This window comes from Gekko japonicus, unplaced genomic scaffold (assembly GCF_001447785.1).
Source record: "Gekko japonicus isolate JY-2015 unplaced genomic scaffold, Gekko_japonicus_V1.1 scaffold435, whole genome shotgun sequence".
Taxonomy (NCBI): Eukaryota; Metazoa; Chordata; class Lepidosauria; order Squamata; family Gekkonidae; genus Gekko; species Gekko japonicus.
The window spans coordinates 124,068-140,576 of NW_015161417.1; the positions used below are offsets into that span (position 1 = coordinate 124,068).

The 16,509-nt window shown below is 46.0% G+C and overlaps 1 protein-coding gene across 1 annotated transcript in view; it reads left to right on the forward strand.

The window, feature by feature from the left end:
• The window catches only part of EFHD2 (EF-hand domain family member D2), a 36,328-nt gene that overhangs the window by 14,725 nt on the left and 5,094 nt on the right, over positions 1-16,509 (forward strand). The window contains exon 2 of the mRNA XM_015427912.1: positions 15,174-15,321. Within this exon, the coding sequence (XP_015283398.1) occupies positions 15,174-15,321 (148 nt within the window). The remainder of the gene's footprint in view (positions 1-15,173; positions 15,322-16,509) is intronic.

Sequence of the window (16,509 nt, forward strand, 5' to 3'; positions counted from 1 at the left end):
ACGGCATAATTGGAATTCGAACCTGGGTCTCCCAGATCCTAGTCTAGCCCTCTCACACTGGAAAGCCAAAGTACATATGGACAAGGATGATCTTTTATCCCTTGAATATTCTTGTGCTGCTTCACATAGGCTCTTTCTAAAGGATATTATAGTTAAGTCTATAAAGTAAAGGTAAAGGTTCCCTTGCTCGAAAGCCAGTCGAGTCCGACTCTAGGGTTGTGGTGCTCATCTCCGTTTCAAAGCCGAAGAGCCAGCGCTGTCCGAAGACGTTTCCGTGGTCATGTGGCCAGCATGACTAAACACCAAGGCGCACGGAACGCTGTTACCCTTCCTACCGAAGTGGTACCTATTTATCTACTTGCAATTTCTTGCTTTCGAACTGCTAGGTTGGCAGGAGCTGGAACTAGAGAACTGCTGAACTACCGACCTTCCACAGCCTGCAGTTCAGCGTCTTAACCACTTGAGCCACCACAGGTCTATACATAGATGGACACATATGGACCATGTTTTTAATATATATATATATATAGATAGATAGATAGATAGATATAGATATAGATATATAGAGATAGAGATAGATATAGATAGATATAGATATATATATAAGTCTATACATGGACACACATGGACCATGTTTCATTAATCCAAAACCTGCTATTTTTACAAGCAACAGCAGGGTGAATTGTTCGTCGTGGCAAACTTGAAACCGTGTCCTCTTCAGCATTCTGAGAATACAAGACACACGGATAGAGTTTCTTTATCTCTCGATTCCCTTCATTCACTTTTCGATTTCCTCTCTCTGTCTTTTCTACTGCAAGCACAGTGGGAGGGATTGTTTCTGGTTGCGGCCAGTGTGCAACTAGCTGGTATCTACTGCGGATTTCCACCCCCAACTCTGGTTCCTCTCAGCCAACTTGTATGCTCCTTTGCCTTTTGGCATCCTCCCTCCCAGTAGATCTGGAAGGGTCTGCCCCCCGGCTGCTGTCACTTCAAATTACTTCCATTTTCTTTCTGCTTTGCCCGAATGTTTATATAAGGAGGCTGTAGAATTGCATAAACTCCTGCCTGCCTGTTCATGTACAATTATGTTGTGCATGTTTGTCTGAGGATTCTTCTTGTTCTTCTTCTTCTTGTTCAGTCGCACAGTCGAGTCTGACTCTCCGCGACCCCATGGACCAGATCACGTTCCTCTGGAGTTTGCTCAATTTCATGTTCGTTGCATCGATGACACTGTCCAACCATCTCATCCTTTGCCGTCCCCTTCTTCTTTGACCTTCAATCTTTCCCAGTATCAGGGTCTTCTCCAGTGAGTGCTCCCTTCTCATTTGGTGGCCAAAGTATTTCAGCTTCAGCTTCAGTCTCTGGCCTTCCAGGGAACCGTCAGGGTTGATTTCCTCTAGGATTGACTAATTTGATCTTCTTGCAGTTCAAGGGACTCTCAAGAGTCTTCTCCAGCACCATAGTTCGAAAGAACTATAAACACAGAAAAGGTGCTTTATGGCAACATCTCAAGATCAGTCTTGTATTTTCTCGTGAGCACTCAATGAAATTGCTGAGCGGTCGGGTTAGAACGGATAAAAGGAAGTCCTTCTTCACCCAAAGAGTGATTAACACATGGAATTCACTGCCACAGGAAGGCTTCAAAAGGGAATTAGATAAGCATATGGAGCAGAGGTCCATCAGTGGCTATTAGCCAGAAGGTATAGATAGGGGCTCTGGGGCAAGTGATGCTCTGTCATCTTGGTGCTTGGGGGGGTCAACAGTGGGAGGGCTTCTAATGTCCTGGCTCCACTGGTGGATCTCCTGATGGCACTGGTATTTCTGGCCACTGTGTGACACAGAGTGTTGGACTGGATGGGCCTTTGGCCTGATCCAACATTGGCATCTCTTATGTTCTTATGTTATGTTCTGACTGGCAGTGGCTTTCTGGGGTCTCAGGTCAAGGTCTTTCACATCACCTGTTGCATGATCTTTTTAACCGCAGGTGCTGGGGATTGAACCTGGGACCTTCTGTGCGCCATGCAGATGCTCTGCTGGTGAGCCATGAGCCTAGTGTTGGGTAGTGATTGGATTAGGATCTGTAAGACCCAGGTTCGAATCCCATTTAGCCATGGAAGCTCAGTGGGTGATCTTGGGCCAGATGTGGGCTCTCAGCTTAACCTACCTTGCAGGACTGTTGTGGCAATACAGTGGGGTCATGCTGTGCCTCCTTGGAGGAAGGACAGGATAAAAATGTGCTGAACGGAGAGACATGAGTGGTCTCTCATTTGAATGGAGAATAGAGAGACATAAGTGGTCTCTCTCTTTCTCAGAGAATCTCCTGTTTTCACTAATGCTTGTCCTAGCCTAGTTACACCTAAGACCATGTTTCCCAAGCTCCTGATACCAAGGCAGTGCGATGTAGTGCCAGTGCAAGAAACAGAAGTGACTGGTTGATTTACTAATGTGGCAACTGCAGCTCATGTTTAGCATAATTTGTCCTAACTTGCAGAGGAGCGCTTTATACTTGCAGCTTTGGTTCTGCAAAGCTTGTTGCATTTGCCCACTCTGCTGAACTTCAAGCTAAAGTGCTTTGAACTTACTGGAGCAGGCTGGGACCGCTAGATGGCTTATCTTAATTGCCAGTAACCAGGGAAAGTAAAAATCACCAGAACAAAGGCAAAGGTTGGGAGATTTCCAAGTGGGAGGAAGGGAGTTTCACCTTTGATCTGGCCTCTCCTTTGCTTTCGAAATGATTTTGCAAATGCGCTGGTTTGGTGTAGTGACTAAGAGAGTGAGCTGCAGGCAGGAAAGTCCCTGCTTTGCATGTCAACCAGACGGCAACCTCTCTTTTCTAACTTTTGCCAGCTTCCCTCTTGACATTCTGCTGAATGGGGCCAATTTATTTATTTATTTGCTTTATCTATATCCTACCCTTCTGCCCAGTGGGGACCCCAGAGCGGCTTACATCGTTCTCCTCTCCTCCATTTTATCCTCACAACAACCCTGCGAGGTCAGTCTGAGATAAGAGTGACTGGCCCAAGGTCTCCCAGCTAGCTTCCATGGCAGAGCGGGGATTCGAACCGGGGTCTCCCAAATCCTAGTCCAACGCTTTAACCACTACAGCACGCTGTCTCTCTGTGGCCAACTCTCTCGATGCAGATAACACTGGCCCGCTTTGCAGGGCTGTTGTCAGGATTTCTCATGCCTAGGTACTTTGAGCACTCCAGTGTGTCCCATTGGTACGTGTGCTGATAAATTACTTTCAAGAGGTTTTTTTCCGTTCATTCCTTAATCCCATTATGAATAGGACTGTGTTCATTTACAGAGACCCACCTACCCCCTTCTGTCCCCTCAAAAAAAAAACCCCAGAAAAAGAGATTCTGCTAGAATCTGGAGAATGTTTGGCCAGCGCAGGTGGGCTCAGCTATTTTGACAAAACCAGGGTCTCGAAAACCCTGTGGAAGGGACGGGACAATCCACTGGGCTTCAGCATTGTCAGCACAGTAAGGGCCAGATCGGCTGACGGTGCAGGGAGCCTCCCCATCCTGGCCCCATTGAGGCTGGCCAGAAATTGGAACAATCGGAAGGGCCAAAGAGAGGTCATGCATCTCCTATTAGCTGGCTTCGCCTTCTTAGGCCAATCCACCCCTTGTTCAGAGATGGTCTGGAGAAACATCTTGGAGTCCTTTGGATTATCTGCCTTGAGGTGCTTGAAACAGCGATACCAGGGATTGCATCTTGCATCTGCTCTTCCACTGAATGATGGTCCTCAGAGTCTTGAGGCTTTGAGAGGAGGACAGAATGGTGGACACATGAAGCTGAAAACAACAAAACACAGTAGCACAGCCACGGGTAAATGTACAAAAAAGCACAAAAAGTGTGCGGCTGTAAGGTGCAATTATAAGCAGCACCAAGATCGGTTCGAGAATTGTGAGATTTTGGAAATTTGCTGATGAACTGTATTTGGATATGAAAGACTGAAATATTACTGACAAAGAGTCTAATCCAAACGGGAGCAGCGTCGGCAACCTGTCCTTTTCATCTGGACAGAGCTACCTTTCATCTGAAGAAAGATTTTTTTTCTTTTAGAAGAATGCTTTTCATGTGGGAAGAGCTACTTTTCATCTAGGAAAAGGATCGTTCATTTTGAAGAGGAAAGCTGGTTCGTCGTCTCCAGAAAAGGTTCATCTTATTTATACAAGGGAAAAATGAATGGGATTTACACTTTAATTATTCCCTCAGAAATGTTGAAACTGGACATACAAGTTTCTTGAACTGGCTGTAATGCATTGCTGTTCTTTATATATCATTTTATACAAGAGACCTTTGGGACTTGGGTGAATGTATGAATTACGTTTATTCTACAAGCAGTACTTTTGATACTCTAGGGCTGCGGTCACACACACACACGAAGTAGTAGTCCACACTTTCAGTCCACTTTCCAACTGGATTTTACTGTGTGAACTGGAAAAATCCAATTCAAAAGTGCATTGAAAGTTTGGACTACGGTCATTGCCGAAATAAAGAAAATAACTAATTATGAGATTCCAAATACACCTGAATCTCTTTTGTTAATTTAAACTTAATTGCTTTAAATTGGAAATTGTTTAAAGGTACCAAATCTGTCACAATGGAGATCTAAACTGTGGGACTTGATAGTTTCTGATAAAATTGCTATGCAATTAGTAGCTTTTGACAATCCGAAAGGTGTTAATAATTTTTTGGAAAAATGGTTTGTGTTTTTTGAATATCTTACTGCTTGTCAACCCCGATTATATGTACTATCTCAGAAATATAGAGACTTTGTGTTTTATTAATAAGTATTGTGCGTATGGATAACGTTTCTCTTCTTGTTTATCAGATGTTGTTGAAAGATACTGTATACAACTAACAAGTAATACAGGGTGTAAAAATATATAAAACTCAATAAAAATGCTATTTAAAAAAAGAAAGAAAGTGGATTATTTAGTGTCTGTGATGGCAGCCTAACTGATCACTGTGCTTATTGTAATTGCACCTGACACCCACGCACTTTGTGCTGTTTTGAACCCATGAAGCTGCCTTCTGCTGACACAGACCCTTGGTCCTTCAAGGTTAGTCTTGTCTACTCTGAGTGGCAGCAGCTCTACAGGCTTCTCAGGTCGTGGTCTTTCCCAATCCCAACACCTGCTACCTGATCCTTCTACCTGGAGATGCCAAGGAACCTGGGACCTTCTGCATGCCAAGCAGATGCTCCACTGCTAAACCATGGCCCCTCCCCAAGGTGAGACCTATAGCAAAGAAGCAGATTGGACAGCTTGTTACCAGTTTTGGGAAAGATGCGTGGCATTGGAGATCTTTTGGAGGGCACCGAGCAGTGTTCCCTCTAAGCTGAGGGAGCCCTGGCACTGAGTGAACCTGCTGTCGTCTCTTGCCAAATCAGGGCGATGTCCAAGCAATGCTCCCTCTAAGCCTTTTTTTTTTTTAAACCCCCGGAGGGATATTTTTTATTTTGTATATACTACAAACTACAAAGAAATATAGGGGAGGGACTACAGCTAGGGATAAAGAAAAGCAAACCACACTAGACTAAAACCCCCAAGAGAAGGAGATCTTTTCCCTGTTAGTAAATATGTTAGTATCATCAGTTTTATTATCACAATATACTTGTTGAGTTCTTGCTTATAACAATTCGCTTCTTGTATGTTATTTTGTTAGTTGTTATGAGAGAAGTCTCTGATCATCTTATTCTTTGCTTCAAAAGGCCATTTTCCAAGTCCTTCTGCCTTTACTTCGGCATTCTGTCTCTAAAATCGTATACCACTCTGGCAGGTCCTGCACCATTTTCTGCCGCAGAATCCTGTGGAGTCTTGTGAGCAAAAATTCTACTTTGTGAGCTACTGGCATTGAAGTTGTGAGCGAGCGATTTAGCTGCTGCATCAATTAGTTTGCTCTGGAGCCCTCCTTCCTGAGCGACGACAAAATGTGTGAGCCGGAGGCTAAAAAACTGTGAGCTAGCTCACACTAACTCAGCTTAGAGGGAACAGTGTGCCCATGGTACCCAGTCATTGCAGGCTTCTGCGCAGCCTTCCACATGCCTGGCGGAGATGCCTCCTCATCGCAGGCCCATATCTGTTTGAACACTGTGCTAATCTTAGTCGCCCGGCTGCCGAGAAGCAGACGGAACGAGCTGGTTGGTTGATTGGCAAGCAGGATGTTTGAACAGGAGCTGGGCCGTTGGCCAGTTGCCAGTTACTCATAGTTCTCTGCTCAGGCTTTGTGTCGGAAATGACGAGGCCGTCGTGCCCGTTGCAAAGTTATGGGAGCGGAGCAGCGGCTGAATTTTCAGTCATGCTTCTCCATGGTTGATGGCAACATCTGGCACTGGGCAGCTGCCAGGGTGGCACAGATCTTGAAGGAGTCTACCCAGCTATGTCTACAGACCTGGCAGCTTCCCAAATTTGCATTTATGGAATTTGAACCACGCTTCCTCCCCCTCTCGCTTCCTTACAACTGCACAAAAGATATTTTACTTTATATACAGGTCGGACACTAATGCTAATTAACCAGTGTGGGTAGCGGTTAGAGTGCTGGACAAGGATCTGAGAGACGCAGAGTTGAAATCCTTCTCCAGTTGGGTTGCCAACCTCCAGGTGGGGCCTGGAGATCTCCCAGATTACAACTCCAGACTATAGAGATCAAGTTCCTCTGGACAAAATGGCTGCTTTAGATGATGGACTCTATGGCGTTATAACCTGCTGAGGTCCCTCACTTCTCAAGCTTCACCTTCCACAGGTTCTGCCCCCAAAATCTTCAGGTATTTCCCAGCCTGGATCTACTGTCTGCCGTGGACGTTCACCCAGTGAACTATGGGCTCTTCTATTCGATCAGTTTAAGTTACTTCACAGGGCGGTGGTTGTAAGGATAAAATGGAAGAGCGAAAAGCAGTGTTGAATGCTGCTTTGGGTCTTTGTTCGGGAGAAAAGTGGGGTGTACCTCTCTAGAAGAAAATAAACATAATTACTGAAACAAATGAGCTAACTGCTTTGCGGGAGAAACCAAAATTACCGTATTTTTTGCTCCATAAGACGCACATAGTTTTTAGAGGAGGAATTGTGCCCCCTGCAGCCAGCATTCATAGTACCTCAGACAAGCCCAGCCGTTGAATGGAGAGTAATGTGCATGCGCACTGCTGTCCCCGCTGTCTACTAGGAAACGCCGCCTACTACAAACTCTTCTCCAATCAGCGCGGCGATAACACAGCCAGCAACAGCACTCACTCCTCGCTTGCAGCTTTCCCTCCTCCTCTGTACGATCTCCTCCTCCTTAGCCGGGACCCGCTTCACCACGCTGCCACCATGGACTTGTAAGTTTCCTGCCTGGACCTGCTCCCCTTCCATGCAATCCCTGCTTTCTGATCAGGCTGCAGGCTCCATAAGACGCACACCACCACCCCGCCTGCACACACTCACACTCAGCTGCCTCCCCTGAGGGCCGCACTGCGGGGGAGGAGGGAGCCGGGAGCTTTCCACCACCGCCACCCCGCGCGCACACACACACTCAGCGCGCGCGCGCACACACACACGCTGCAGGCTTTCCCGCGGCATCATTAAGGTCCCCAACGTGCACTCTTTTTTGCAGTATTCGCTCCATAAGACGCACACAGTTCCCCCCCTTTTGGGGGGGGAAGTGCGTCTTATGGAGCGAAAAATACGATAGCTTTTAGAAAACGGTAGTGAATTATTAAACTTTTGACCCTATTATATGGGGTTGAATCCTGTCGAGAATATCTGCACACGCGGGGTGGGACGAGTTCCCCCTTCTGGGGCAGCCCTCCAGTTCGTTAGGAATGAGCTAGTTAGGAATGTTTAAAAATTCTAAATGGTAATAAAAGTGAATTCACGGTGACTGCTATGGTCTTAAGAGGCGGCTTTGGGGAACAGTCAGCAAACCAATGCTTCCTTCTTGAGATATTCACTGTTCTAAAGTCAGGCAAGCTAGAGAAACTACACTGTGCCAATAAATTTGCCTACGACTGCACTGGGGCTTGGGGCATGCGGCCTTTACTCCTATCCATGTGAAGAAGCAACACTGAATTGAAATAAGAAGAGGGAAGCCACTAGGTACACAGCGGTATGCTCAATTTTAGGGTTACATGTTGTGTGAGTTACATGTTAACCACAGTTCGATCATAGGTGGTTGCCTGATCATATTTGACCATTGGGTTGCCAGTTCCAGATATTTGGGGAGGGGGGCTAAGGAGGGCAGGGTTTGGGGAGGGGAGAGACTTCAGTGAAGTATAATCCCAGAATCTCCAGGTATTTTCCAACCCAGGGCTGGCAACCATAGGAGGGGGGCGGGAGCGATTCGGCGCCTCTCACTTCCAAATGTGAATTTCTTTTTCCCCCGAGAGAGGGAGACAATATGAATGAAAAGATTTCTTCTTTGTCTGGCTAAAATCTGTGAGTGGCAACTATCATTGACCATGTGCCAAAACACACACACACACCCCAGTGTACAGTGCACAATGATGTGGAGGGGGGCGGGAGCGATTCGGTGCCTCTCACTTCCAAATGTGAATCTCTTTTTCCCAGAGAGAGGGAGACGATATGAATGAATGAAAGGATTTCTTCTTTGTCTGGCTAAAATCTGTGCGGTTATCTCCTGGCAGGCTTCCGCAGCCGTAAAGACATCCCTGTTGTGAGGGAACCGTTTGGAGGGAAGCCATGAGTCCTGACCTCAGGTGGACGGCAAAGCTCCAGATTCGGAGCCCTGAATGCCTCCGTGTCAGTCCCCAGTAACCACCTTGATTCAAAGCAGGGGACTCCGTGAAAGGGATGCTTAGAAAAGACTCTCTGGGGGGCATTCAGCAGTTTGGTGCCGACTTCCAATTTGGTTTGAAGCGCACCCAGAGCTGAGTGAGCTCTTAAAGTTTAGTCAGCCTTGTCTTTCTCAGCATTGACCTCTTGTAAAAGTGTGTGTGTGGGGGGAATGGTTCCTGGATCATAAAGCTATCTTCACATGTCTCCTGAGAGGAAGTTGGGCAAACGGCTTTTGTGGAAGGTTCTGGTCACCCTGTATACCTCCTCCCCTGCAGCGCTGGATTGATGCACAACTTGTAGAGTTGCCAGCCTCCTGGTGGGATTCTCCCAGAATTCTACCTCCAGACAACAGAGATTTTCTCTGTTTCTCCCCTGGAGAAAATGGCAGGTTTGGAGGGTGGGCTCTTTGGCCTTATACCCTGCTGAGGCCCTTTCCCACTCCAAACTCCACTTTCCCTAGAAACCTTCCCCAAATCTCCAGGACAGTCCCTTTAAAAAAAAAAAATCTTTATTTTTTATGTAACATTTTGTGTGAGTTACATGTTCACTTTTGTCCCGTACATTACATATCGCTTTATAAGCCCTCTCCCTCCCCCCGCCCTTCCCTTGCTATTCCGGTTCACTAGTCCTTTAATCTGAGCCACAGGCACAAAGTCCGAATCTTGCACTGAATGTCTTTTCTTCCTTCTGTTATTATCCATTCTGGGTAGGTCTTCCATTTCATTCTGATTTCTGTGGTCTTTTCTGCCCATATGGTCTTCCGGCTCAGCTTCGCGATTATGTCTGATTGTAGGAAATCAAACAGATAATTATGCCAGATTTCTACTGTCCATTTACTCTTGTCCTTCCAACCCAGAGCAATCACTGCTTTACTTGCTAATATCATAGCTTTAAATGTAGCTTGATTCTCCTTACTTACTGCTGGGTTCCCAATTGTGCCCATTAGCAGTAGATTAAAGTTTATGGTCAATGAAACTTTACATATTTTCCCTATAATTTGTAAAATTTTTGTCCAAAAAGCTCTAGTCTCTCCAGGACATTCCCAAGCCAGAGTTGGCAACTGTAGACACGTACATTATGTTTAGGACCTCAGACTATCAGAGCCAGTTTGGTGTAGTGGTTAAGTGTGCGGACTCTAATCTGGGAGAACCAGGTTTGATTCCCCGCTACTCCACTTGCACCTGCTGATGTGACCTTGGGTCAGTCACAAGCTCTGTCAGAGCTGTCCTTGAAAAAGAGCAGTTTGTGTCAGAGCTCTCTCAGCCCCACCCACCTCCCAGGATGTCTGTTGTGGGGAGGGGAAGGGAAAGGAGTTTGTAAGCCGCTCTGAGACTCCCAAGTGAAGGGCGGGGTATAAATCCAATCTCTTCTCTTCTTCTTCTCTAAATACCAAGAGGGACTGTGGCTCTGTGGTAGAGCATCTGCTTGACATGCAGAAGGATCCCAGGTTCAATCCCTGGCACCTCCAGTTACAGAGTCTGGCAGTAGGTGATGTGAAAGACCTCCGCCTGAGACCCTGGAGAGCCACGGCCAGTCTGAGTGGACAATACTGACTCTGATGGACCAATGGTCTGATTCAGTATCAGGCTGTGTTTGTGTGAATTACTACAAATTATTAAATTTACCGTGGAGGGTTGTGTGATGGGATCTCTTAAATCTGGCATAGTTTAGGGCCTCGGGCTGTCTTAATCCAGCCTTGTTCCCATGTATTCTGCTTATTTGCATTGTGGTTGTTAATGGCTCACGTTTCTCACTGAGACGCAAGGGAGATTACACAATACAGAAAACAGTTCTGTCAGGCCGTGTGACACGCCGTAAACAATGCAATAGGGTTAAAGGTAAAGGTTCCCTTGCTCGAAAGCCAGTCGAATCCGACTCTAGGGTTGCGGTGCTCATCTCCGTTTCAAAGCCGAAGAGCCAGTGCTGTCTGGAGACGTTTCCGTGGTCATGTGGCCGGCATGACTAAACACCAAGGCGCACGGAACGCTGTTCCCTTCCCACCGAAGTGGTCCCTATTTATCTACTTGCAATTTCTTGCTTTCGAACTGCTAGGTTGGCAGGAGCTGGAACTAGAGACGAGAGCTCACTCTGTCATGCGGCACACTTGGGTCTCGAACTGCTGAACTACTGACCTTTCACAGCCTGCAGTTCAGTGTCTTAACCACTTGAGCCACCGCAGCTCCTGCAATAGGGTTAGGACTAAAAAATTAGAAAGCGACAAAAAACAATAAAGGGCCCGAGGCATGACATATGACAAAACAGACCGTGGATTACAAAGGTAGATGGAACTGCAGTACAAGCAAAGTACGTTTAACACCCTTCCCACTGAAGTTTAAAAAGTATCTCTCACATACACACAAACCACCCAAAACTGGTAATTGCAGCTTGTCATTCTCCTCAGATAGGCCTCCCTTCCTTTCTCAGAGCTTGGGAGCAGAGCAGATTGGCAAAACTGTTGCCAGTGGAGGGGCTGCCATCTTTAGGATCAGCCCTGTCTAGAGATGTAAAATTTCCGGAAATTTTGAAGCTCGGAAAAAAACCCGTTTTTTCCCCAGTTTTTTTTCGGAAAAAAACGGAAATTTTCGGAAAAATTGAAAAAAATGCTACATTAGCATTTCTTTTGTCTTTTCTAGATTGAAAGTCATTCTGTTACTTTAGGAACATAAAAAATGACTATGGACATTTTTACTTGGCATAAAATTATCACAACTAGCATATTAAAAATATAGTGTACCCAAACAATTATTACAAACAGAATACCCACCCACATGCAAAAACAAAACTGAAACCTTTTTATTTTCTTCTGACAATCGCACCTCCTAAAGGAAGAAATGCATCTTGTTCTTGCATTGGAGAGTTCAGTTTGTAACCTAGGACTTGCTTGTCCTCAGTGCACAGAAATTAGATCAATCTGATACCATTATATATTTTAGAAATGGTTTGGAAAATATTTGAACACCTTGTCTTAAAATATTTTATTTATCATGTTAAAATAAAACATTCCATAATCAATTTCTTTTCTTTTTTCAATTTTTTCAATTTTTCGGAAAAAACCAAAAAAGCTTCAGGGAAAAAAACCGGAAAAAAAATGTTTTTTCCCCCCGAATTTTTCCGGGTTTTTTCCGGGCCTTCACATCTCTAGCCCTGTCTGCCTTCTCTTCCCTCTGTCCTCACCCTCTGGAGGCAAGAACATAGAACCCGAGATATCCTGGCTTTGTGAGTCACTGCTAAGTGGAGAAGTGAGTGGCGACTCACAAAAGCTCCTACCCTGCTGCAGATTTTGTTAGTCTTTAAGGTGCTACTGGTCTCTTGCTTTTTTCTATCGATACAGACTACCCATCTTGATCTGCCCTAGCCCTGTTCACACATGTCATAGTGAACACAGCCAGTTTGGTGCAGTGGTTAAGTGCGCGGACTCTAATCTGGGAGAACCGGGTTTGATTCCCCACTCTTCCACTTGCACCTGGCTGGACGACCTTGGGCAAGCCGTAGTTCTGATAAGAGCTGTCTTTGAAAAAGAGCAGTTTCTCTCAAGAGCTCTCTCAGCGCCACCTACCTCAAAGGGTGTCTGTTGTGGGGAGGGGAAGGGAAAGGAGTTTGTAAGCCGCTCTGAGACACCTTTGGGTAGTGAAGGGCAGGGTATAAATCCAATCTAAACCCACTCCTCCCCCCTCCCCCTCCCCCTCCTCCTCCTCCTCCTCCTCCTGCCTGGATGTGTATATATCTGTTGGTAACAGAGAGCCAATGTATGTTAAATGTTTGAATGAAACTGGGGACTAGTACATAGATGAATATGGGGGTTGTATCACACATTCAGTGGACATGCGTCGATTTTATACAAGAATTATTTAATGTGCATATTAAGTACAGTCAAGAGAGGCAGTGTGGTGTAGTGGTTAAGAGCAGCAGACTTTAATCTGGAGAACCAGGTTTGATTCCCCACTTCTCTGCATGAAGCCTGCTGGGTGACCATGGGCCAGTCACAGTTCTCTCACAAATCTCTCAGCCCTACCTACCTCACAAGCTGCCTGATTCAGGGAGAGGAAGGTGATTGTAAGCCACTTTGATGTTCCTTAAGGTAGAGAAAAGCGGAGTATAACAAGCGTACTCTTCTCCACTGTACATGGATTGCGCATGTGGCCCCTGTAATTTGTGAATACTGTCATCTGCTGGAAGTCAGATCCATGTATCCTTACCTTTGACCTGGATTTTAATTGTTGTAAGCTACTTCAGGGGCCAGCCTTGGTTGAAAAGTGTGCTATATAATTAAATAAATCTGGAGTCCCTTTGCAATGAAGTCTTTAAATCAGTGGGTTTGGAAGAACGTATCTCCATTTAGGATGGCACTGTTAGACTGCAGTCCTAAGATCATGTTCCTGGGAGCAAGTTCCACTGACTAAAAGGAGGTTTACTTCTGAGGAGATCTGCTTAGATTTGCTCCCTTAATATCTCACTCATAACCAGGAGGACTATAAGCTATTTTAAAAATTGAATAAATCCAAAACTGTGATTGTAAAGTTTCTGTGCTGTGTGTGTGTTGGATGCTGCTTGCCAGACTCTGTACAGAATTCTAAAGTGGCTAACTGTGTGCTTTGAAGGTTTAAGACACTTAAAAGTTAGGTACTCAAATTTGCGCGTTTGACTTGGCTTCTAAGGAACAACTAACCCTGTTTGGTTTCAGCGAGGTTTCTCCTGCCTGTCTGTCTCCGACAAACACTTCTGATGGTATAGGTTTGGCCTTTTTGTTGATTTATAACTTGGAGACAGAGGCGGGCATTTGTGATAAGGCCTTCTGTGAGGCTGGAACGTAAAGAGAATCACACCCACGCAATGTGAAAGAGGTAAACTTCCTAATCTGTCTTCAGAGGTGGACTTTGGATCGCTAATGGCATAAAGGAAGTTTAAGCAAGAGCGAGAGTCATCATCTGAAATGTTGTCCCCACCCTTTCACAAGGCAGCTCAGGGCAAAATACACCATTCTCCTCTCCTTTTATTTTCAGAAAAGCCCTATGAGGCAGGTTAGGCTGAAAGAGAGAAAGAGAAAGGTCACCCTGCGATCTTTCCCAGATGGGTGGGAATGCAGACTTATTTACAGGAATCTACTCTTTGTAGATTCTTTGTAGGAGCTGCGGTGGCTCAAGTGGTTAAGACGCTGAGCTGCAGGCTGTGGAAGGCCGGTAGTTCAGCAGTTTGAGACCCGGGTGCCGCATGATGGAGTGAGCTCCCGTCTCTAGTTCCAGCTCTTGCCAACCTAGCAGTTCGAAAGCAAGAAACTGCAAGTAGATAAATAGGTACCACTTCGGTGGGAAGGTAACAGCGTTGCGTGCGCCTTGGTGTTTAGTCATGCCGGCCACATGACCACGGAAACGTCTTCGGACAGCGCTGGCTCTTCGGCTTTGAAATGGAGATGAGCACCACAACCCTAGAGTCGGATTCGACTGGCTTTCGAGCAAGGGAACCTTTACCTTTACTTTACTCTTTGTAGCTTTTGAGATCTATCCACTAGAATCACTCGATTAGATGGGTATGGATTATGGAACCTTTTGGAGGATCCAGTTTGGAGTAAGAAAAACCACAGATGAGGAACGAATCCAAAATATGCGTTATCTCAGAGTGTAGTGGTATCCACAAATGGCTTTGAAATATTCTCTGTCTGTCACTGTTAGCCATGATGGTGCAGTGGAACCTCCATGTTCAGAAGCACTACAGCTCTGTGTACCAGTTGCTGAGGATCAACAGCAGGGTGAGGCCTGTGTGCCCCTGCTATAGGTTTTCTGGGGATGTCTGGCTGGCCACAGTGGGATAAACAAATATAAAGCCAACAGTCGTGATAGTCTGACCCGCAATCAACAGTCATAAGACTTATAAGAATTGCTGTACATGTATTGTGCTCTGAAGCATTACAATAGGATACACAACTTAATAGAATTTATAAACCAAGGTACAACGTCGTCTCCGTATTATTTACCAACATTTCAAAAAATGAATCTTCTTCAGGAGATATTATAGGGGTGCCAAAGCTCTCATTTTCATAAAAGTTAGACAACAAGTCTTAAGCATATCACAATTCAGATAGGACGCTGATCTCAATCAACACGCAGTGTTTTTTTTCTGGATCCTGGGCGATGAGCACCGCAACCCTAGAGTCGGATTCGACTGGCTTTCGAGCAAGGGAACCTTTACCTTTACCTATTTAACGTTTAATTCTGCAAAAGGTTCTTGATTGTGTTTATATAAATAAGAAGAATGGAATAATATCACAAACTGACAGTTATTAGGTTGTGGACGGGCGACAGTATTTTTTTTCCCTCCAAAGCAAGGGATTGGACATTTTGGAAGGAAGGCAGCCTCCCTTATGTTGTATTCTTTCGTTTTGTTTTTATCTGCCAGGTATGACGCGGGGAAAGACGGTTTCATTGACCTGATGGAACTGAAGCGTATGATGGAGAAGCTCGGAGCGCCGCAGACTCACCTGGGGTTGAAAAACATGATCAAGGAGGTAGATGAAGACTTTGATGGCAAACTGAGCTTCCGAGAGGTAATGCCTGATACATAGCGACTATGCTCATCTGTGTTAACTCACTTGAATCGTCCAAACAGCTCACAATCACTATGCCAGTAGACCTTACAAACAGCGCTGCAAGGTAGACCAGGGCAATATACACATGCAACCTTGAATATCAGTCCCATTTTGTATCATCCTTCCGGTTTGTGCAAGCAGTGCTTGTGCGCGTGGGCCTCAGTCCCCCTTAAAAGATGTACATGCAGTGCTCTCATGCTCTGCCGTGCATAAAACCTCCACCCCCTGAATCGCACATGAGCTGTCCTGCATGGAAGTAGTCCTCACAGTGGCACAAAGGCTGGCACAAGAGTCCCTGTCGTTCGGGCCTCCATTTTTTCCTCCAGGCCTCCATGAGGGCTAGCAGCGTGCCCCATCAACACGTCTGTGAAAATCTGGAGTCTGTTTACTACTACTACTACTCTGTTTTGTTTATTTCCTGTTTTTCTCCCAAAGAGAGACGCAAGCACCAAGTAATAAATGCAACAACCATCCCCGTGTTACCTTCCTGTCTGCTCCTGTATCCTACACAAATCCCTGGCCTAACTCTGGTCTCCTTCCAGGGCCTCTTCATCTCCCCGTCTCTCTACCTTCATAGCCTGTGATATTCCTGCCTGTGGCTTTTGTTCCTCTCTGTTCAGCTTTTCTGAAATCCTGACTCTTGGGACAGAGGCCCCTTGGACTGACCCTGGATTTCTCATGTGAGATAGATGTTTCCCCCTCCGCCACGTGTTTTCGGCGCACTGTAACGAGGGATCACTGAAGCAATGGGAGCGCGCCAGAGCCATCTCACAGGAAAGTCCGTCTGCGGCCCGTCACGAACCCATTTGATATTGCACTTTCCCCAGTATTTTTTAATTCCGCTTATTCGGCGGTGCGAAACGGGTTGGTAACGGGTGCGGGACACTCGGGACATTTCCTGCAGGAGCGCACAGGAGCAGAGCTCTGGCAGTAAAGAGCCCAGGGGGCGGGCACATGCAACAAGCCCCACCTCCTGCTCCCAGCAGCCCTTAGTCAGAGCAAGAAGCAGCCAGGTAAGTTGCAGAGGCCCCCCAGTCCAAAACAGTCCAGTGGCACCTTTAAGATCAAGTTTTATTCAGGTACAAGCTCTCCCTCCTCTGCGAGGACAGATCTGCACGTTCCCCCCCTCCCCCAATAGCTAACAAT